Consider the following 22,601-nt stretch of genomic DNA (forward strand, 5'->3'; position numbering starts at 1 on the left):
CGAAGTTCCTCATAAACTTGGCAATAAAAAATCTGTTCAATTCTTATATTTTGGATTATTATTAATTAATCAAACGCCGTTCATTCGTGACAAGTGCAGGCACTCAAAAATTGTGGTACAAAAACTTTTTCAAGCACCAAAAGGTCATCTAGATCGTGATGCTAGTATCTACGTGTGTTTGTGAAAATAATTCACTATTTGTACGTCAGCATCTGTGTATTTAAATATCTCATTGTTCTCAGTGTCACCAGGTGTGTTGTACTTTGTATGAGAGGAATTTTATTTCTGAGAAAGAATAGAATCCCGAGAAAAGAGAAAAGGTTAGAAAATGCGACTCAACTTTGTTGCCATTCCGTGCTGCGCTGGTAGCACAAGTTTCACTGTGTCTATTGGCACCCACACCCTATCCCATTCAAGCACTGAATATTCGTGAATAGCTTGATAGCTCTAGGTGGATAAGACTATCTGACACGACACCGGAAAGATCCGGTCCAGAATTTTTAACTGGGGCAGGAAAATTTCTTGCCTTCAAAATGTAAAGCTCTTTTGATTAATTTGATGTTCAATGTAACGTTCGGTTATGTGGGTGACAACAGCCTCAGCAAATATGAATAGAAAAACTGGAGGTATTATGGAACGAAAAAGAATGAGACATGTGGGAGGTAGGGATGAACAAGTTGAGAAGGTATAAAAAAAATAGAAGTGTGTCATTATGAATTCAGTAGACAGCCCTGTTGGCTTGTTGCTCGATGCAACATCAGGAGCATGACCATAGGGATAGGAGAGAAAATGAAAAATTTATTCTGTTTTTTTTTTCTGAAAAAGTAGAACGTGTTCTGCTGCAGTGTCTGATCAATTCATGGGTTTTAGTGAATTGAAAATTCTGAAAAAATAAAACTGAAGGACAAAGACACTGTCGCCTGGGTAAAGTAAAGAACGGGGCGTGAACTAGTGAATTCATTCAGAACAAGAGGACAAAGTTTTCATGGGAAATCGATGGTGCATTTTGTGATCCAATGGGTCATGTACAGCTGGTGTTTTTGTGTGAATGTTTATCTGAATGTACTGTAGAATATTTCTGTTAGTGTTCCTATATTTTGTGGTCACGAGGGTTGGTGTCATTAATAAGGTAACATCTGTGTGGAAAGTAAAAAATTATAGTTGGGGTGAGTCAATGCTGGGGCAGTGACCAACCGTAGCTAGAGGATGAACATTTTTGAATCTTCAATGTCTCATCAACGAATTATATGATCTCAGGGAATTTGAATTCATTTTGAAGATTAACTCTCTAAGGTGACGTTGAATTTTAATATCCCCAATTTATAGCCGCCAAAGCGGAATACCACCATCTCCAATCGAGCGATCTAATACGCTCCACTGCGCTTTTCACTATAGAGGCTTAACTTTGAAAAATGATATGAAATTTCCCTGAAAATTATTTACTGCTAACGAGATATTGACAATCACAAATCGGTCCCATTCTCTTTCAGACTCGATACAGAGAGAGGAGTCGGAGAAATTTTTGTATTACACACTAGAAACGAGGTGCACACTGCCAAATTTCCGTATTTAGAAAAACATGTATGGATAAATGTAAATGTTAATTCAATGAGAAGTGTTTCATTATCATTTTTTCTGATACTACTGTATATTAATCAAAGTAACCGCCACGAAAGTTATCATTGCATAATCACTTCATAATTAAAGAAAAAAGAAAAAATTGACTAGAAAGAAAATTTCTTAACGTGAACGGCAATTTCCTTGTGGCATAATAAAAATTTTCGTGTGTTGGCACAGTACACCTCAATTCCAGTACAGCACTAGAATTTTTCCGGCTTTCCTTTCCATGAGTATCATATTTTTATTAAATGTAGAGTAATCTAGATGAGAAACTTTCAGAGGGAAGTGGAGTTGAAAATTTTATGCAACTGAACCAATGCCCTCCGAATGTTTTCATTATCGAAATAATTCAACATTCAATAAAGTATAGAAAATCAAGTGATTGGGGTATGTTTCACACCTCTGCTACTGAAGGAATATGTGTCATAGGAAGTGACATTTTTTTCTTACAAAATATACAACATCTTTGATCCCGGAAAGCGAGGGACGAATCCCGACGCGAGTTATTTCATTATCTTTCTCAATTCAACATCAATGATAAAATGAACGGAATGAAATTAAATGACTCCATTTGTGTGTGCTTCGTAATAACCGTAAATTTGAATATTTTGTGATGAGATGCATTAAATTTGTAACCATTATTCAACTGTGATCCGTGTTTTTGTGTTCACAAATATGTGCGTTATCCGTGATTTGCTAATTTGTAATTAATTATCAATTATTTGTTCAATTTGTTTGAAAAGAACGATGATTGGCGATTTTATGACGAGCTCCATTATGTCCTAAACTTCAGAGTGACCTTCAAACGACCTGAACTACAAACATGTATAGCACAACGTCGCTCAACCTACTGTCACACTTGTTCTTCAACATCTTTTTATCGTCACTTTATCATAATTTCATTAGTACAAGTTTGGTGAGGGAAGTTAGTACGAAATCGCAAAGACGATTAATATTAATACTGACTAAAACATCAAGGAATATATTAACATTGAAGTGGTATAACAGCAGTGGGAGAATACCCGAATATTTTTTTTCTGTAGTCAGAAAAAATATAAATAGTGCATTCAATGCTGGGGGAATGCAGAGGTGACATGCTGGAGTATTAAATGACCTTTTTTGAATTTTTTTTTTCACTGGGTGTAAATACGGCTTAATAGTTTTATATCCAGAGTTTAACTTTTTCCATCATATTCAACGACCACTCGGCTAGTTCCAGAATACAGTCTGACCAAATATACTGTTCCACTACTTGTTAACTCGGAAACAGTCGTAAAATATCATTCTAATTTTATGCAAAAATCTACAAATTTTAATTTACAATGGTAAATTACCTAATTGATGAAAAGCGCAATGAAAGACCGGAGAAAGGAAAATTTTTCGCATTTTCCGGGAATAAAGAAAGAAGACGAACAATTACCCATTCCACATCTCGTAGCCACGAATGACGGCAAACGAATCGCTACATTTTTCTTCAGAGAAGTGAAAAAGAAATAGGAGGGAAATAAGTGAGAGAAAAAAAAGATCAGAGAATGAATACTCGAATCTCAGTTTCTTGGTTCACTTCCGCCATTTCCTTCCTCTTTTTTTCACTGTGATTCTGGATGAAATGGTTTGTTCTGATTGATTATTTTGGAGAAACTTTTTACCCAATAAAATAGGCGAACTCATGGTTCGGCTGTGATGGTTGAGTTCCTAGTGTGGCCCCTATCATATTGTTATAAATAGTTGGAATATCCTTAAATAAATGCGATGAGGTCAACTGAAGACTTAAATCTTTGACGCAAAGACAAACTCTCGATTTTCCACAACAACTTCATTCAGCAGATGGAAAACAACTTGATAAAACCAAAGTTAATACTGAGATAATAACAATTAGGACATGATTGTCCAGTAGTAAAGCCGTATTTGTCCCAAGTGCGGTCAGTGTGAACAAACAAGCTAACACCAGTTGCCGAGGATGTGGTAGTTTTCAGTGGTGATGAGGTTTGGGACAAGTATATATATTATTTCAAGACCAACTGTGAATAGACTGGAGTTGTAGATGGAGGGCAGGACTAGGAGAGTGAGCTTTTCAAACTCACCGGAAGAGATAAAGTGGAGTTGGATGATAGGTCATTGGAGATGTAGAATGGGACCGAGGCCAAAACCTCAAACTAACTGTCCCAACTTTTCATGAAGAAGAATGAGACGAGTGAAAAATTCATGTGCACTTGGAAAATTTTTAGTGTAATTTCTTCAACTCTACCACTCCTCACTCACTAACATTATTTTATATTCAAGGCTCTGGTGATAATTGTGGAGCTTAACACAGATATAAGTGGGAGAAATTGTATCACAATGAGGATTGGCAAATGAAAATTACTAAATGTGCAAAAATAGTACTTCTGTCACACAAACTATGACTTTCAAATTATTCTAAATATGTCATTGAGATAATAAAAAATAAATTGCTTCATTAGAGAAGAGAACTATTCATCATATTTAATAATTTTTCATTTCACAAATAGGGATCTTCAACTACGGGATAATCAGGAGTAAAATTAAACATTAGGGCATGTCAACGGGAATAATGTTAACACTCCAAAGAAATTTTAATTTCAATTCGTTGTATCTTGTGGGAAGCAAAATTTTTTTTCTTTGTTCTTTTTGTGTCTCACCTGCGACCTCGCTCGTTCTTCAAAGTGCCGCCGTACTTGTTTCGCGTCCCGATCAGGTCAATTATCTCGGGGATACAACTGGCGAATATGGCCTACACCACGTGATAGAACAGAACACAACACTCGCATCAATATATACATTCCATCAGGGTGATTTATTCTTTTTTTTTTCTTTGTGCTTTTTTTCCGTTAATCAGTCAGTCATGATGAAGTCCGTTGAGTCATGGTCAAGCGCCGCCAATTGATTTGTCGGTCAGAATTTTACTCAAATATATTCAACAACAAGGGGACGGTACAAAGAGAAATTGTACAGGGGTACAATAAAAGGTCTGACAAAGGGCGGTGGGGGATTACAAGGTTTTCTTCATTATTTCAACGATTGAAAAATATTATAAACAAATGTGCGTTCTTCTGGCTACCTTGGGTGGCGGGGTGAAGAGAAGAGGGGGGGGGGTGAAATGGCGACTCATAGAAACACGATCGACAGTGCTGTTACATCTATGCTCGCCATCAACCCATTACCACGAAGAATAATTACTTAATTATCTTATTTTCAAATATAATTCAATGAACTCTGCATTTTTTAAATAATCTTGTTTTTGCATTTATTCTACCTACACCTAATTGCCTACACATACGCCTAGCATAATTAAACTACTGTGCCGACACGTTCTACCTATCCACAGATAAAGAATTTTATGAAAAAGTCCAGAACATTACAAAATTATCTTCTCTACGTTCGCTTACAAATTATTGCTTTTCATATTTTTTAAAAAATTTGCGATAGAAAATAAATTGATCTATTTGGATAAATATCAGAAAAAGTAATGAGAGTGGTAAAGATACAAGAGGGGGGAAAATAGAGTGAGATTTTGATTTTTCATCGTAATTTTTTAATCTGGAGTCTCGTCGTTGTGCGCATCGCTCACGCACTGCTGTCCGAAATTTAATTTTTTTTTTTGTTTAATTTCTTGACGCGCAGAGTGGACTTACCAAGTTTATGATGAATGAATGGTTCATTGAAAGTTGTCTGATTGATTTGAATTTCATGTGGTCATGGTACGTCCGCTCTCGCTCACCTGGCGCTCACCCTCAAACTCGCGTCGGCATTCGGAGAATGGATAATCGATGGGAGGAATTTAACACGCGGTGGGTCGAATAAAATTGTTTTTTCCTTCAATTCATTACGAGTCACTCGCTCTCACGGATTCAGGTTTTATCGAGTTAATTCGGTATTTCATTCGTCGGTGCACAAGTGGTGAATTGAACATTAATAACATTTAGAAGTCTATAATTAACTTTTTCAATGGAAAAAAAATTACCAAATTGAGGAAATTTTGCGCTACTTTGACAATTTCATTTTGATAGTGGTAATCAAAAGACGAGAATTTATTTCGAGAGACTTCTTTTGCAATCTTAATCAATATTTCTTCATCTTGGCAATAACATTGACTTCAACATTTAGTATTCATCGACAGAAACAATAATGAATTTTGGAAAACAGTCCTGATACAACGGGGTATGAATTCCATGAAATAAGTAACTATAAAAAATAGCTGCTCATCAAATTAAGAATCCAGTACCAAAATGTTAAAGGATTAATGACTCTGGAATGAGCACCAAGACATTATCTCAAAATGTTCTTATAGCTCACGAAATTCTCGAAAAAAAATATTTCTTCAGTCTCCATGAGAGCCCTTGTTAAAAGGATAATCAATAGTCAATCGATTGCGGAGATAAAATAAAATAATTCTAATAAAATCTATCAACAAGATAATCAATAAAACCAAATATTTCCACGAATGGAAAACAGAAGAGATGAGTGTAAGTGACACGCAGATATGAAACAACACAAATAATAAAATGAACAATCAATTACACTGACAACCGGAATAATATATATAAATATTTGATTATGGAATTTAATACTTGATGTTGTTTCTTGGGACATGGGCTAGTGTCACACTACGAATAAGTGTATTTCCCCCCCACCCCCCCAACAATTGTGGTCACATTAATATTGATCATGTGCGTTTGTAATGTCCGACGAAATATCACGTGTTCGGTTATTCAATAAGTGTACTGAAATGTTGTGAATGATGAATTATTGATAATAAATGTCAAAGCCTGAGTGCGTCTACGCGTTTATCATCAGTATCTAGGAAATCCTCACATCATCATTGTGATATTACATAATAAACTTAAGAAAATTAATAGTTGTGACTATAGCTACGCTACCGTAGTGCCTCAGCCAAGAGATTTAACTATTAAATAGCGCGTGTTTGCATTGAAATGTGAAAATTCTCGGAATATTCATGATTTTTTTTTCCTCATCAACGTACACATCTGAGCATTCTAAATTACAACCTCAGGAATTTTAATTTTCACATTTCTTCACCCTCACGCTTTCATAATTTTGTAATAAAAATCAGCATCTTTATTGTTATTAACGTTTCGTGCGATTATAATTTGCTCTACGTAGCCCCTAAGACAGCTGATTCATCAATGCCTACCACCTGCACTCATTTCTACGACTGCCCCAACTACGTGTACACGCCATTTTTTGCACTTTCTTTAACTCGATTAGATAGTACTGACAAAAGTATTGACAAAAACGTAAATCAGGATAATTCTAGTCTACTTGATAATTGTTGAGGCGAATTTAAAATCACGATGTACATAACGACTTCTCAATTTTTCAACACCTGAGGGAGGTCTTTGGCCAATTTTGTAATATATCGATTTTATGAGGTATTATTATTCAGTTAAATTGGCTCCATCAATCGATTTTGATCTACTTGAATGGATTGAAAAAACACTAACGCATGCCACCAAGAAACTCAATTTATTTCTGGTTTTCGGTTTTTCTTTAATTAACGATTATTTTCCCGTGAAGAAAACGAGAATAGCAATTTTGAAGATCGGAAGGAGAGAAAAGTGAAGATGAGAAAGTTTTACAGAGACAAGTTCCGTCGCTTTTCGTTGATTTGTGAAGACATTTAGAGGACGAAGTGGGCAAGAGATAAATAAAAATTAAAGATTTAATTTAATTACTTCATTTTCACATTACTGAGGTAAAATGGAATTTAATCATCAACTACTGGCGACGGTACGTGACGAAATGGCGAAGAGTGTGATTAGCACAATAATTATTTAAATAAATGACGTTAATATTTCAAACATTGGAATTTCAAATGTCCCCCGTCGTTAATCAAATTTATTATATTATTCACAAAAATTAAGGAAATTCAAAATCAGAGGAATATTTTGATTGAATAAGATAAATGGAATTAGAGGCATACAAGTGTATAAATTATCATAAGATATAATAGTTCTGCTAAAAAGTGAGAGAAAAGTAGTAAGAAAGCGGTGAATCAGCGCAGAGATGAGGAGAAGATTGAAAAAAGTGGGAAAATTTGTGTGTTAAATCAATATTTATAAATATACATTTAAAAATCGCATTTTTTTAATCGAATTTCTTTTCACGCCAATTTTTCATTAATTTGGTCTGGAGTGAGTGTCACCGATAGCATCCGTGTGGCACCAATTCCGAGGACAGAGTGATAATGCGAATAGAAAAAAAAAGTGAGAGAATCCATTTTAATTACGCGAGATGCTTCTCGCGATTCAAACGGGCCAACTCTGACACATTGGACTATGTTAAATTTCAAATTTTCCGTTGTCTACATCTGTCCCCGATGAAATAGATAATCGAATCGAACGCTGGGGCATTACAACAAATACTAGAAGTGCCAATTTTCTCCCGAGAGCTATTTGCCAATCTGTCTAATATCATCTACGTATTTTCAATGCAATTTTGTCATCACCCAGAGAGAATTCATTATTTACTGAACGAAAACCGAAAAGTAGAAACCATGGCCCGAGTTTTTTCCCATTGAAAAATTATCAAACATTTTTTCTTTGGAGCTGGACTCTACTTTTATCTTATTGTGAATGTTCTACTTGGAAAATTGACTTCTATTTTGGCGAAAAGGACTTGTATGTCACTTATGGCGTTCACAACATGCTCAACTGCATGGAAATAATGTACGTTACATTGAATAAAGATGAATTGCTCTGTACTCCCACATTTGTAGTCTTCAATATATTCTCTCGGGAAATTTCACTTTTTTCCCGAAAATGGGAACTTTCTTTGGCAAAAATGTCGCGCGGAAACTTTTCCTGTGGGGATTTTTCATTGGGAATAAAATCTAGGAGCCAAGTCTAACAATTTTTTCCCGATTACTGTATGAAATAAAATTGAATACCTGAAGAATGGAACGAGAATTTTTTTATCAACGTTTGTCATCGCAAAATAATCTGAATTTCCTCTGGAAAATTCAAAGATTAATTTCAAAAATAATCAACGATCTAAACCCGATATACATGGGCTGTCGTTCACGCATTGCTATCCATGCTCACATCGCTCCACCTCGTATCTATGCGTATTAACTCTACGTTAATTAATCTCAATAAAATTCAGTATAAAAGTAAATGTCAATATAATTAATCAAATAATTTTCAAATAAGCTTGGATTAATGGATAGAGGGGTTTAGTCTGAGATTTAAAAGACTCAAGGAATTTAGTCTGGGTCTCTATATTAGAAGGTTGAGTGTGAATATATATATTTTTTTGTGGAATAGGCGAATTCACGCTCACGTGAATAATATTCATTAAAATTTTTCATTTTCATTTTCCCTTAATGGGGTACCTGCGTCCACGCTCGCCCTTGTACCTGCCACCGTACTTGCAGCGATTCGCAGCGAGCTCCGTGATCTCTGGGATCCAGCTGGCGAACACCGCCTACACACCCACAATAATGCCGTTGTCGTAAGAACATGAGAAAGCCTAGCTTCATATGTTTTTCTTATTTTTTTCTAATTTGAATTTCCGTTTGTTCGCTGTTGTCCTGGGGCTCCATATTAAATCTCGAGAAATCAGCGCACGTGACAGTCAAGGGATATTTCAGGAGCCGTTACCCAACAGCGTTTTGCCGATCCCAATTTCGAAAATATCACGCCCCAACCGGGATTCGAACTCGGAACCCTCCGCCCAATAAGTTTCCGCTTCCAATAATTTTATCCCTGAGGCACCTTGACGACTGATAGTTCCTTTTTCATGAGCCAAATCCTCCAGTTGATTTAATTACCATTAGTCTTCTTACTCACCGATGATCGGCTCATGAAAATTGGAGCTATCAGGGGTCCCTGATTTTCATAATTTAAAGAGCTCATCTTGTGAGAGGAAATTCGTGTAATATAATTTTTTGTGAAGAATAGAAAATAATTTAATATTCACTTTCATTATGAAGAAGAAATTAATACGATAAACCGTCGGAATCGAGGTTTTTCAGACCATCCAAATAATCACATTAATTGATTTCCGAGGTTTAGAGAGCCCCTCAACAAGAGCAAAACAAACGTGGATGCCTACGAAGCAACAAGCCTCGTATAATGTAATTTTTCGAAAAGCATAATAATATTCAATTTCATTACAATGAAGAGAATAAAACAATAGACCCGCGAAGATGGGTTAAATAAATAAGTAGCTCGCTTTAAATTCACTCGCTCGTTATACGCCTTTCGCTTTTTGTGTTCACCCTGATCATATAATTTTTATGATATCAATCCCTCCGGCCGAATATTCCACAGCATTAAGTCTTTTCACCTGTTATAATGTAGATGATACCATTGTTTTTGTTCTTTATGCATATTTGCAACGTCATATTAACGTCAGCTACATGAATGGGTAAGAGGATTCACTTTCTCCAAAAGTTTACAGCTGAATATTGTGTCATTCAATCTGTTGGTCATCTCGATCGCGTCTCCTTGCAATCTCTTTAACTCTAAAAATTAATGAATTACGATTCTTTTCACTAAACGGGAAAAAATATTTATTCTCCTCGTTTATTCTATGCGAGAGATATAATTACTTTGATTCTCATAGTTTTTTTCCCCGTGTAGCTCAGACAATTGGTGAAGGACAATTTATGGGCGTGTGCAGGATGAATTGCAAATAGTCGTGAGAAAGAGAGAGAGAGAGAGAGGAAAAAAAAAATGTCCAAGGATTTTTGTTTACAAATTGAGGTAGCAGACTAAAGTGGCAAATCGTGCGCCTGAATTCTATTGTATCGTGTCAATTGCTTATATGTGTGCGAGTTGGGCTTGGGGTTAACATCAAGGACGAACCACCCCTTTTTCTACTTTACGTGAAAAGCGGATCGTCAACCGCCCGTCACGAAACTCCACGAATGCTTTTGCTTAGCAACGCCTCAACGTTTTGTAAACTTGGTTTATTGATTTATCACTACCTTTTGGACTTTCAATCACGACTGTCGTCAGTATCCAAGTGAAGGATGACAAATATGATGAACAAAATGGAAACGATAGTCCGGCCATTGTGGGAGAATTCTTTTTTTTTTCTCAAAATAAATTATGGAAATGTTTGGATGACATAATGAGGATTTTATAGCGATATTGACTGAGTGAAAACTCTTGAATGGCTCGATGAAAAAGACACTCATCGAGTGGAATGCCAGTCGATTGTGGAATACTGTACACACATTGCTCGTTTCGGTGGAACAGCTGGGCTGCATGTGACAGCTTTATGCTGAACGATTGTTGGAGACTCACGAGACTCTTTAAATCACGTGAGTCACTCAATATTTTTTGTTGTTATAGTTTTGTTGAAACTTTTTGAAGAACTGGGTAGGGCTATTGCGGAGATTTAAGGGATTCATTTATTCACGAGTTCTCGTTCGATGTTTCAGTTGAAATGATCGAGTGGTTTGAGCTGAAGAGAGAATATTTTGTTAATTATGGATTGACAAAATTGGCAGCAGATGTTATGCTCAATACGAGCGTTGCGTTCCCACTTAAAGAGGTAAGCCCTCATATCATTCGATTGAACGTCATTTTTTCGAAATAAATTTTATAAATATTTCACTCCCAAAGACTCAATACTGCAGTTATCGTTAAACAATGAAACCAAAAGATCGTTAGAACAGCGGTATCGTGCACAGGGAGGTGAGCAAATGCTGAAGGCCGTACGGTTTTTCCACTTTCAGGAGATTGAGAAAAGGATGGATGGTATTGGATGGAAATTAATCGAGCCTCGATGCTTCGATTACGTGGAGGTACGATGGATTCAAGGGAAAAGTTCAGACAGCCGGAAACAGCGTCGATTTGCTCGTGGCTTTTGTGAATCGATCTTCCCTAATTCCCAACTCCCTCTTCACTCTATCCCTCTGCCGTTCTTCACTGTACATTCCTTGGATCCACTGTTTATCCCGTTACGACACCTTAGTTAATTACTAATAGGGGCGTGAAGAAACGCTAATGTAACATTTTGGTGTTCATTTATTTCTATTCCAAATGTTGATTAGAATCAATTTTTCAAGATTGCCAGTTTTCGCTCAGACAAAACTATTATTATTCTGATGTGGGTGAAGAGTCTTCCATGAGAAATAATGAGAAATATAATTAGAAGAGAAAAATTATGTGAAATTCCGGTTCCATCTTTAGTTAATTGAATAGCGGAAAATAATGCCCTGATAATGATTGCAATTGGCCTAGATGAACATCGGAGGATGAAATTAAATGTACACAGAATGGATGTATACGTAATGTCAATATACCTCTTTCCGTGTTCCCGTTTGTATTCGCCGCTGTACTTGGATCTACTGCCTACGAGCTCTATTATCTCGGGTATGCTACTAGCAAAAATTGCCTGCAAATAGAAATTATGGATACTACTTTGACGGTTCTCTACTTCATAATAGGAAGTACCAGCTCTTTGGACAGTGTATTATCCAGCACCAGAGCTACCAAATTTCCCTCAATTTCACGTTGTACTTCCTTTTTATTTCTTTCATGAACATTCCATACAGCTGCTGATGAAGTTATGAGATAAGTGGAACCTTGTGAGAATAATGGAAGAGAAGAGACACGATGAGTCTTTTGCGAAGTGAGTTGAATTCGAGATGAACTTACATTAGAAATTAATAGCATGGATGTCTCAATGGGAAACCTGTGAGGTATGCCACAGCATGTCTACTAAGGTTTCTGCAATTAACTCTACAGAAAGACAAGTTGGAACTGTTGAAACATTCTCGAGAATAGTAACCTGTTGTATATTAGAACCTGAAGATTGTGGAATTTCAAAAATGTTATTCTGTATCAGACTATAAAATGAAATTGCGTTAAGTGTTTTGTGAAAATAGCAGGTCAGGTATCGATTTTTTAAAATACTCGAATCGTTAAATCTATTTTTCTGAATTTTTTTATTTGAAGTGTATCATTGAGGAATAGTTATATGGGAAGTTGGCTTTTTTGAAGATGTTTGTCACCGTTCGACACCTATTCTGATTAACAACAGTTGATTATACAACAGATGGACTTGAGAGAGAGAGAGAGAGAGAGAGAAAGACAACTCTTCCATAAAAATCTAAAAAAATCGATAAAAAATAGAAACTTCGCAAATGACTACATAAGTGACTCCTATTCTGAAGAACTATTTACAGGATCATGTATGCCCCCACAACGCACTCTCTATGTATCGAACAGAGTAACAGCGATATTGTACAAGTTGAGAAGACGATAGACAGACAGAAAGAGTATAAATACAGAATATTCTCAGACAGTGTTTGTTAAGCGATAAAGCAGCGGCTGAATGTACAGCGAGCAGCAAATTTACAGTTTATTCATGATTAAAGTGGTTCGTAAAATTTCAAATTATTCAACATAAATCAAATTTCCCGATTACAACGGGCTAATAAAAATTCACATCCTCCAAATTATTTGATGACTGTGATTAACGTTTGCGGTTGACTAAGTTGGATCAGGGGATTAGAAAGGTCGGCAAAGGTTATTGAGATTAGGGAAAGTTGACGTTGATCAACGAAGCGTCAAGTTTATCAGCTGAAACGACGTCTGTTACTCACTAATGAATCCATTCATTTAAATTGTCTCTCGCACTATTGATTAATGAGATATATTTTTGAGATTTATTCGAGAATTTCACAAGCTGACTTGTCGTCATACTTGGAATTTATACCCATTATCCAAGTGACCCGGGAGCGAGTATTAATTAATGAGCATTGGTGCCATTATTATTTTTTCCACCTTCTTTTTATTGCTTTAGATTTTAGTCGACCCACCGGATTACAAAAATTCATCAGCAATTTATCGAAGATTTAAAATACTAAATATTACTCGGTGAATTTTTCTTTCGATACTAAGACTATTAACTCTCTACTCGTGCATTTTCTGTTCAATTGTCATGATAAAAGTCTAGACTACTTGGAATTTTTCAGTGATGAAGTATAACAAATGATAAATATAGCTAGGGAGCGAATTTAATTGAGGATGCACGCATTCTCTTCATTGATTATTGCATCGAGACGAAAGGAGACGTCGAATCAAAGACAAAGGACACGCTTCACGATTGTTTATTCATAATGTATCTTTGGGTGAATTATAAGATTGGCTTTTTTTTAATCTAGCGGTGGTGATCGATGATTTGAAGTTTCGTAAGTAAAAAATGCCAAGACGCAGCGGCGATAGGTGTTCGAGAGACAGAGTATTGTAGTACGAACAATAAAGCCAAAGAGTTAGCTCTTCTTTTAGTATTTATTCCCTTTTTTTTCATATTTTTTATTTTCAGCAGCGTTTGAGCATACGCATAACATAGACAGACAAAAAATACAAACAGGACGAGCACTCAAGATCTCAAGCTCTCACAGACACCGACGATAAAGGGGAATTAGGCTCATAAGAGAGAATTAAAGAACAGCTTTGATTTGCTGTAGTACTAATTATCCTGAAATGCTTGGCTTTTCTCATGCATCAACAGATATGAAAACTCGACTTATACTTTTTCGAGTGATATTTCAACCGCTTAGAGATACAGAAGAATAAAACCAAGGATTTACTTCAGGAAAAATCAGAATTGAAAGAAGAAAATAAAAAAAATGAAGAACGAGAATTAAAAATAATGAATATTAATGCTTCCGAGTAATAACGATCCTCATTCACTCATCAAAATTTAAAAAATTGCCGGATAATTTTTTGCAGAGGGACCTGACGAATTTAACCTTAAATTAATCACCACGTGAGAGAATTGCAAATTGGGAAAAAGGGGACTACTACTGATAAATCGTAAGAAATTATCAAATATTTTTTTTCAATGTTTACCAAGGATTAAACTTGATAACGCAATTCAAACATCAGGTGACTAAGGTAGGGTTAAGAAATTGTTCATAGAATATTTTTTCCAATAACTATTATAAAAACAACTATAAGATTCTCGATGAAGAGAATATTTACATGACTGCTGGAGCATTATTACATGATTGGAGAAAATATTCTTTTCTTCGTCAATTGCGGAAATATGCGGCGAAAAATTTGATGTCGACATATTTCGCTGTGAAAAATGTTCCCCGCCTCGCATTTCACCACCCTACTGTTTTCAGATGTATACATATATATATATATATGCTGACCATGAACAACCCGGACGAGCCAAGCCCCGGGTGTGCATTTTTACCAGCCACCTGGTACGAGAACCACGCCTGGAGCGCGGCCAAGATTTCTCAACGTTTCACGTTATCGATGCGTTTTCAACCCTCAATAGTATTTTTCACTTTTTTTAAATTCATTTTTCTTTCGTATTTTTACCTCAACAACACGCAACCCTACCATTCTTCTCCCTTAGTACATCGGTTTTTCTGATGCTCGGACTATCTGAACTGATTTCTGTTACGAATATTATCAAAAATTATTTTAAACCGACGATGGTGTTCTTGAATCAAATATGAGTTATCAGTGGTGTTACTATCAGATCAGAGCAATTATCGAGAAGGACTTGATACAGTGAGATAATTTGTTGGTTCGCGTGGGAGGGAGTTTCGAGTTCAACTCCCATTTAAATACTATTTTGAAATTTATATATTCCTTTTTATCAATATGAACCAAAACGTAATAAAAACAATGCAATGGATGAGCACCATACAGAGAAATAAATTTTTCACACAAATTGTCCTATTATTGTTTAAAAGTGGATTGTGACGAAATGATTTGAAGTAACGCAAAGAATTAGATAGGACTCAAAAAAAGCAGGCTCAGATTTAATTAATAATTTCATGTTCTCGAGTTATCCATAAAAATAAATGTAATCGAATGAAAAAGAGTGTCTCAAAAACCACTGACCCAGAAAAATATGTTTCTAAATTTATACCAAAATTTCTCTGCTCTTGAAGCAACACCACACGTAATTCTCAATCCCATCGATTACTCAACCGACGGAATTGATCTATTCTCAAATCAAGAACAATATTTCCCACTTAAGATCCTCCCTCCCCGGCCTCGGTAAATTCAACTAATCGCAGCGATTAAACCCCGCTTCATCGCCCTATCACCTACTCAATATATTTAGTTCGGGATCTGACTGTTAATTTATAAGGAAATCGGTATCACATCGGTATCGACGATACATGTTAGCCTCTACCTAAAAGCTGGCTCGTTAATTCCTAAAAGCTTTCTCAATTTGTTAGTACTGCTGCTATTATTATTAGTTATTACTGACTCCGAGGGCTTGATTTACAGAGGGAAAACAGGTCATCGTCCTGTCCTATTTTTAGATTCTCTTTCTCAACTAAAAAAATTGTATCGACGATTGGCTTCGTGGATTAGCTCCTGCCATATATTGATTATAACCGTGCTGCCTTGCTCTGCTCGAGGTGCAGGTCATGTTCGTTTTAACCGGTTGGTCCATAAGTAAGAGAGTGATCAGGAGTGGACATATATTCGAACAATTCGGGCGGAACACGTGAGCTAATTTGTGTTGATCTAATCATAATAAAGAAATGTATAAAGAACAATATTAAACTGTTAATTAATTCATCTCTAGTCAATGTATATCAGCGAGCCCTGGACGAGCATATATTCCCCATCAATTTCTTTTGTCTGGACGTTTAATTATTATTATCAATTGTCACCGTGCGATTCATATACAAACGAAACGAAATGAATTTTTACGTTAATTTTGTTTTAATTTTTTTCATTTAGGACACAATGTTCATCAACACTAAAAATTATCTCCCTTGATGTAAAATAAATGTTTTGCTGGATGAATATAAAACAGAGAAAATGGTAATTTATCTGCACTTTTTGATTGAATTTATATTAGCTTGACGAACATTGTGTCGCATAAAATAAATCCCTCATTTGAACGGTGATACGAGCCCAATTATAAAACAATTCGATAATTTGGATAGATAAAATAACATTTCACAGCGGGATTAATCGCGAAATGGCGCGCGACTGCTGGTAAATAAATTCCGAATAATGATAATATATTTTTTGTATTTCGTGCCATACTCCATGCATCACCATCCAAAAGAAGCATTCATTTCTCATTTTTATTCGAAAAAAATGTCCTGTGGCTTCCGGTACAGCTGAATTTACTGCTGTAATGTATCGATTAGAAACTATTGAAATATATTACATTCGAAATAGAAGCTCTGGGTGATAATAATTCATTAATTAAATTGCCGAAGAACATTGTGACTTACTAAAATTAATTCCATGTCATTATTTAATGGAATCATGTTCGGTGCCAGAGGACATTTCAAACGATGAATTATTTTTCATATTTTATATTGCAATAATAATGTAAATGTCTGTTTCACACGGATGAAAAATTCACATGATAAATCATCTGTTCCATCTTCTACTAGCTCACTGTAACACTATTCCATGATTTTTATCGCACAAGCGTTCAATTTACTATAAATATAAAGAACTCTGTTATTTTTCATCGTGTCAACAGACAAGTACGTTCTACGCGCGTAGCAGAGCATGTAAAACGAACGACCGCGGTATTTTTTTTTTCCTTTACGAGTACGTGAAAAATTTACAGACCGGAAGTATTTGGTAACGCGAGTTCTCAAGAACTTTTTTTGCTCATTATATTTTTCTTATTCCACAGAGGCAAGGAGAACATTTCATTTCTCTCGAAATACCGAGTTTTGGTTGTGAACCGAGTTGAACAGCATTGAAGAAAAAAAAAAACATTGCGGAAAGAATTAGGGAGAAAAAATAAAAGTATTAAAAGAAGTTATACACAGGAACAGAAGAGAACAAAATAGAAAGGATCGTTCGTTCCGCAAGCTCACGAGAGACTCCCCGAGAAAGCAGTGGTTATCTTTTTCACGAAACAGTTCAATTGCAATGTTGAAAGAGAAAATCAATTTCCTATTTTTCTCAGTCTATAGAAAAAAATAACCAGAGCTTTTTTCGCTACTCAATGGGCATATGGCACTGATAAAAAGAAAAAAAAAAGAGAAAAAAAAATGAGTGAAAGATAAGAGATAGAAGATAGAGTCGATAGAGACAAATAGAAGATTATCACAGCGCACGTATGATTGCATTAGTTTCTTTTTCTCATTATTATTTTAATCTAAAGTATTGAATTATGTAGTTGAAAGGTAAATGTAAATGATGGGTTGGCTTACCAAACCGACGAGTAGAAAAAATACTAGGAATGTGCGGCCGAGAATAGTCTGGCAGTAAACATCGCCGTATCCTACCGTTGACATTGTAACAATTAGGAAGTACACGCATGTCCAATAAGAGAGCGGTTGTGGATTCACGAACTCGAATGGGTCCCCTGAGTTTTCAAGCTAAAAAATTCAACTGTTAATTCACATGCTCATTTATTTATCATTAGGAAAAACAATTATTACGACAATCTTTCGGAATTGCTGAATGAAAATTGATTAATGATTCACATATTCCATTATCAGTCAAAAAAAATCTCTTGAAGATAAAATAAACAAAATGAAATAAAATTTGCTGGAAATGGCGAAACATTTTTAAATGAGCTTTATCTGCATCACTTGAAGATTCCTTAAAATATAAATAACTATTCCCTTGATCTAAATCGTGACGTTTTCATTGCCAATAAGAATATTACGGTAATGAATTTTTAAAAATTGAATAATGATTTTTTCTCTATTTGAACGCGTTTTTTCTTAATGTGCTACAATATAATACGTAAAAATAACGCGAAACACTCCATGAAATATCCATAACATTTTTAATGAATGCGACATGGCACTCATTTAATTTTGGTTTCATGTTGTCTTACCAGATGAATGATACCAGCAGCTGTCAACCAGACTGAGATGAATATGGAGACGAGTTGGGCGAGACGAATGGAGCTCGATGTTTTTAGAATGTTAAGGTACTGGAGGATGTCAGGGACCGTCATCAGTCGTAGGGCTCTGAGAAATCTCAGCCCGATCCACGTACGATCAAGATAGATCGATACGAAAGACGGTGGTATCGTAAAATAATCCACGAACGAGTACATCTCCAGCATGAACCACAGCTTGTCACTGGCGGCGATAAACTGTTTCATATTTTAATATTAATTTTCCCGTTCTGAATTGAACTGCTGCAGTTGATAGATAATCAATGGTAATTATTGAATGTATGGAGTGATGGTGAAGAGCATTGGGAGCCCTAATTAATTAAACTGCAGTCCGTACAATCGGTCAAGCGATTGTTATCAATTGAAAATGTTAAAATTGTTGAAAAAAATGTTATCAATTTTTATAAAGAATTGGTTTATAATTTTTTTAAATTCCAATTTGGTGTCAATATAATGAGAACCGTAATCCAATTAATTTGTAATCTTGGTACCCCTCATTGGAGATGTGAATAGCTCCTTCCGCTCCATACAATAAATAATTGCAAAAAAGAGGAGAAAGAAGATTGATGATAACTGGAGATATCTCGGTTGTTACTTACGCGTATAAAAAAGTAGACCATAAAAAATATATTGAAAGCTAAGTCTATCTGCTGAGTAGTGTTGTTGCTCCACTTCTGGCAACGCTCGACTTCTTCGCTGCAATACAGAAGAATCAATTGAAAAAAAAATTGTTAAAATGATGCACAACGTCTTCTGTTAGATTGATCTTTCGAAGGGACTGAAAGGAGAAACAAATAAAGTCAATACATGACGGCACGCGACTTTAGCGGATATCGACTTTGGCCGAGTGCCGGAGCAATCGTTGTGCTTTCAACCGTCAAATTTCAGACTATATTGCTTTCAATAAATTCCCTTTTTTTTCTCGACATTTTTCTACATTGGTGGACATGCCTCGAAATTCCACTGATAATTTCCGCGATTCTCGTTTCGATCAATGAGAGCACAGCAGCCGGGGTCACGTAACGTGTTTCACAGAGTTCAAAGAAGTTCTTTCACATTTTTGAGAAATATATCCCGTCATTCCGAGCACCATATTCCCGTTGGTAAAGATTAGAAATAAAATTATTGTCTTCTACATATCCCTGAACTTGAAATTCTCGATCGTCACAATTTTGAGAGTTTGGAAATACAGTTTTTTGAACCCCGAATTGTAGAAAAATTCAGAATCAATTTTCAAAAGGATCTAGGTCAGCCGTTGACTCATTTGCCATGGAATACATCATATGGATTATTCATTAATTACTGTTGAATAATTCCGAAGCGAATTCGATTTTCCAGGTTTAACCAGAAAATGGAGCATCATGTGTGTACCAAATTTTCAGTGACTCGAAAGTTCAACGAAATGCACATTCAAATATCCCTGTTCAAATAATTTCTTCTAAATCAGTGATTCTACTATACTGAGAGGGAAATAAACAAATTTTGTAAAAACGTTCAGTTGAGCCAATAAAATCGATTGTCGAAAATGACCAGAAACGAATCATTTTGGCTACACCGTTCTCGCCTAAAAAACTACGATCTACTTACTTGGAGGCATCGATGAAATATATTATGAGCGATGCTATGCTGAGGATAAAGACCAATACCACCTGAAACACGAAAAAAATAAAAAAATCAAAATTCAGACAAAGAAAATTAATTCAGGAGAAATTGAACATGAGGATAAGAGTACTATAATAATTGACAATTGGAGTGAAGCACAACATGAAAGTACCAGAAAATGGATAATCGATTTCTGCAACAATCAATTTCGCCACTCAGAGATTATTCTTATCACTTCCAACTAAAAAAATTCAATTAAATCATAAGTGGTATGTAATGAGCGATCAAACAATAGCTTCCGGATTCTCGATGGGCCGCACTACATTCGGAAAGCGGAATTTATGTACCCGAGAGGTCTATCCAAATGATAGGATCAAAGATCTCTAAGCTAATCGTTTCGCGACACGAAACCCCAAAATCCGCGTCTAGGGGTAAAGGTTCTCTCATAAGTATGTGAGAAAGTGCACGAGTAACGGAGAACTGTTGGAGTTCCGGAAGTCTTTGGATTGGTGCCAAAGTGGCTGGAAGGGCATAAGTGGTTGCGAGTAACCAAAGATGGTTTGCAATATGGCCGAGTATCCACTCCCATGGCCCAGGCTGAATACGAATTTTTGGAACATTTGAGAAGGGAGAACTGGAGACAAGTATTCGCGGAATTTCTCACACGATGTGAAACTATCAAGAGAGATAACGCGAGGTGATACTATTCAAATTCTAGATACGATAAATTTTATTTTACGAGAGCGATTTGAGAGGTTTAAGTATTCAAATGGTAATGGCCAACCCCGACCCAGGGCTCAAGTCCAACAATGTGTGCTCCACTTCAGACGACGGCCAAATGAACATTTTTTGCACACCTTGTAGCCTTGGGCTTTCCAACTGTTGAGAAGGGAATGTCCGCGGGCTATTATTCACATACTAATTGTGTGACATCATGATTAGAAAATATAATCTATTGCACGCCATTACTGCTCAGATTACACTAACTTATAATTTCCATAATTGGCTGGTGCACGAAAGATGATCATTTTACCACAAGAGATGTAAATAATTACAAATATCACACGGAGAGAAATTTTTTGCAAAAATTTAAAATATCCACAGATTTTTTTACAAAATCAGATCGTTAATATTCATATATTAAAATAAGTTCACATTTTATGACGCTTTTCCAATGATGAAATTCGTTGCGCGTACTACGCACGCGCCTTCTCTTCTCACGTATACATAGCAGCAGTTTTTTTATTCATATAGTATCGCTTCAGTTTCAGGCTCTCTTATACTCTTATACTTATTCGAGACTGTCATAGCGATCGATTTTCTCTCTCCTTTTACGATCACTATTGAAGTATTAGCTCAGATATAGCATCGTACATATTTTTATTTTGCTACTTAAGTTTTGATTTTGTGATGTCATATTGAATGAGTATAATCCAAAAAGTCGTCTTGAGAGTATGAATAATTTATTTCAAATGAAATTCATTAATTGGGGCAGTTGTTCCCGTGATATTCCCTCGATAATCCACTGCGATTAAGTATCAACGAGTTTTCGAAGTGGTGGTGAAAAAATATATATTCTTGAATTATTAAAGGGTAGTAGTTCATGTAGGATTCACTGCAAGGGTGTGCCTGGGGGCAGAAAGAGTTGGAATATTTATTTCTTGCTTTGTCAATTTTATTTAAACACAATTTTTTAATTTGTATACTTGTTGTGACGTCTAACCCCCTCGGAAACACCTCCTTAGGTGTCAAATGTCAAACCGTTATCCCATAAAGTCTACCCCCAGATGCTGGCAGGACTTCTTGGGATTCCCTCCAAAGGGTTATGGGCCCAGTGCAGTGTTAATGATAAATGAGAGATGACAGCAAACGTGCACCTAATATTCATTGATATTTCAACACCTCAGAAGAACATTAGTATAAACAGTTGTTCCTGCAATGTTCACTCAATAATCCAGCGTGATCGACTGCCGTCTGACCCTGAGTCATTATGCGTGTGCGTCAAGTTCAGATCAATAACGCCACGCGCCTCGGAAATAATCGTTATTCTACAGTGTGCGATAAAAAATGCTAATGCGAAGGTTGTCATTTTATTATTTTTTAGAATTAATTGAGAAAGTCCTGCACGTTTGATGTTACCAAAAATTTTAACGAAGAAATCCAGAGAATTCATCAACTCAAATTTTGTCAAATGTTCTACTTCTTTTTGACCGATTAAGTGCCTTTGCTTTCTTAAATTGAAATGGAAACTTTTTTCTTCTTGGAAATTACAGAAAATTATCTTTCTTTCTAACGATTAAAAACGCTTCTACTTTTAAAGAATAAAATAAATAATTCGGTGATTACTGAAAAACCTTTTGCCAAAATCGAATAAACAGTTCGTCTGCTCTCATAAAATTGATTAGATTCCCTAAAATGACAGCAAATATAGTCTGTGCTTAAAATAAATTTTATCAAATGAACTGAAATCATTTCTCTGAGCATCAATGACCAAATTTTCAATT

The 22,601-nt window shown here is 35.7% G+C and overlaps 1 protein-coding gene and 1 long non-coding RNA gene across 4 annotated transcripts in view; one reads left to right on the forward strand and one right to left on the reverse strand.

Annotated features, from left to right (window-relative positions):
• The window catches only part of LOC135172758 (calcium-activated potassium channel slowpoke), a 77,531-nt gene that overhangs the window by 33,894 nt on the left and 21,036 nt on the right, over nt 1–22,601 (reverse strand). For 2 of the 3 annotated variants that reach the window (XM_064139107.1, XM_064139097.1), the window contains exons 2-6: nt 20,083–20,144; nt 19,095–19,191; nt 18,430–18,693; nt 17,795–17,962; nt 4,281–4,372 (exon numbers count right to left, since the gene is read on the reverse strand). In XM_064139107.1, coding sequence (XP_063995177.1) covers nt 4,281–4,372; nt 17,795–17,962; nt 18,430–18,693; nt 19,095–19,191; nt 20,083–20,144 — 683 coding nt within the window. Of the gene's footprint in view, nt 1–4,280; nt 4,373–11,917; nt 12,010–17,794; nt 17,963–18,429; nt 18,694–19,094; nt 19,192–20,082; nt 20,145–22,601 lie in introns of all 3 variants that reach the window. The other variant, XM_064139116.1, reaches the window with a different exon arrangement.
• LOC135172884 (uncharacterized) lies at nt 10,814–13,890 on the forward strand. Its single transcript, XR_010301190.1, has 3 exons — nt 10,814–10,930; nt 11,051–11,163; nt 11,348–13,890. It is a non-coding gene; the product is annotated as an uncharacterized LOC135172884 (long non-coding RNA).

The sequence above is a fragment of the Diachasmimorpha longicaudata genome, chromosome 1 (genome assembly GCF_034640455.1).
Source record: "Diachasmimorpha longicaudata isolate KC_UGA_2023 chromosome 1, iyDiaLong2, whole genome shotgun sequence".
NCBI lineage: Eukaryota > Metazoa > Arthropoda > Insecta > Hymenoptera > Braconidae > Diachasmimorpha > Diachasmimorpha longicaudata.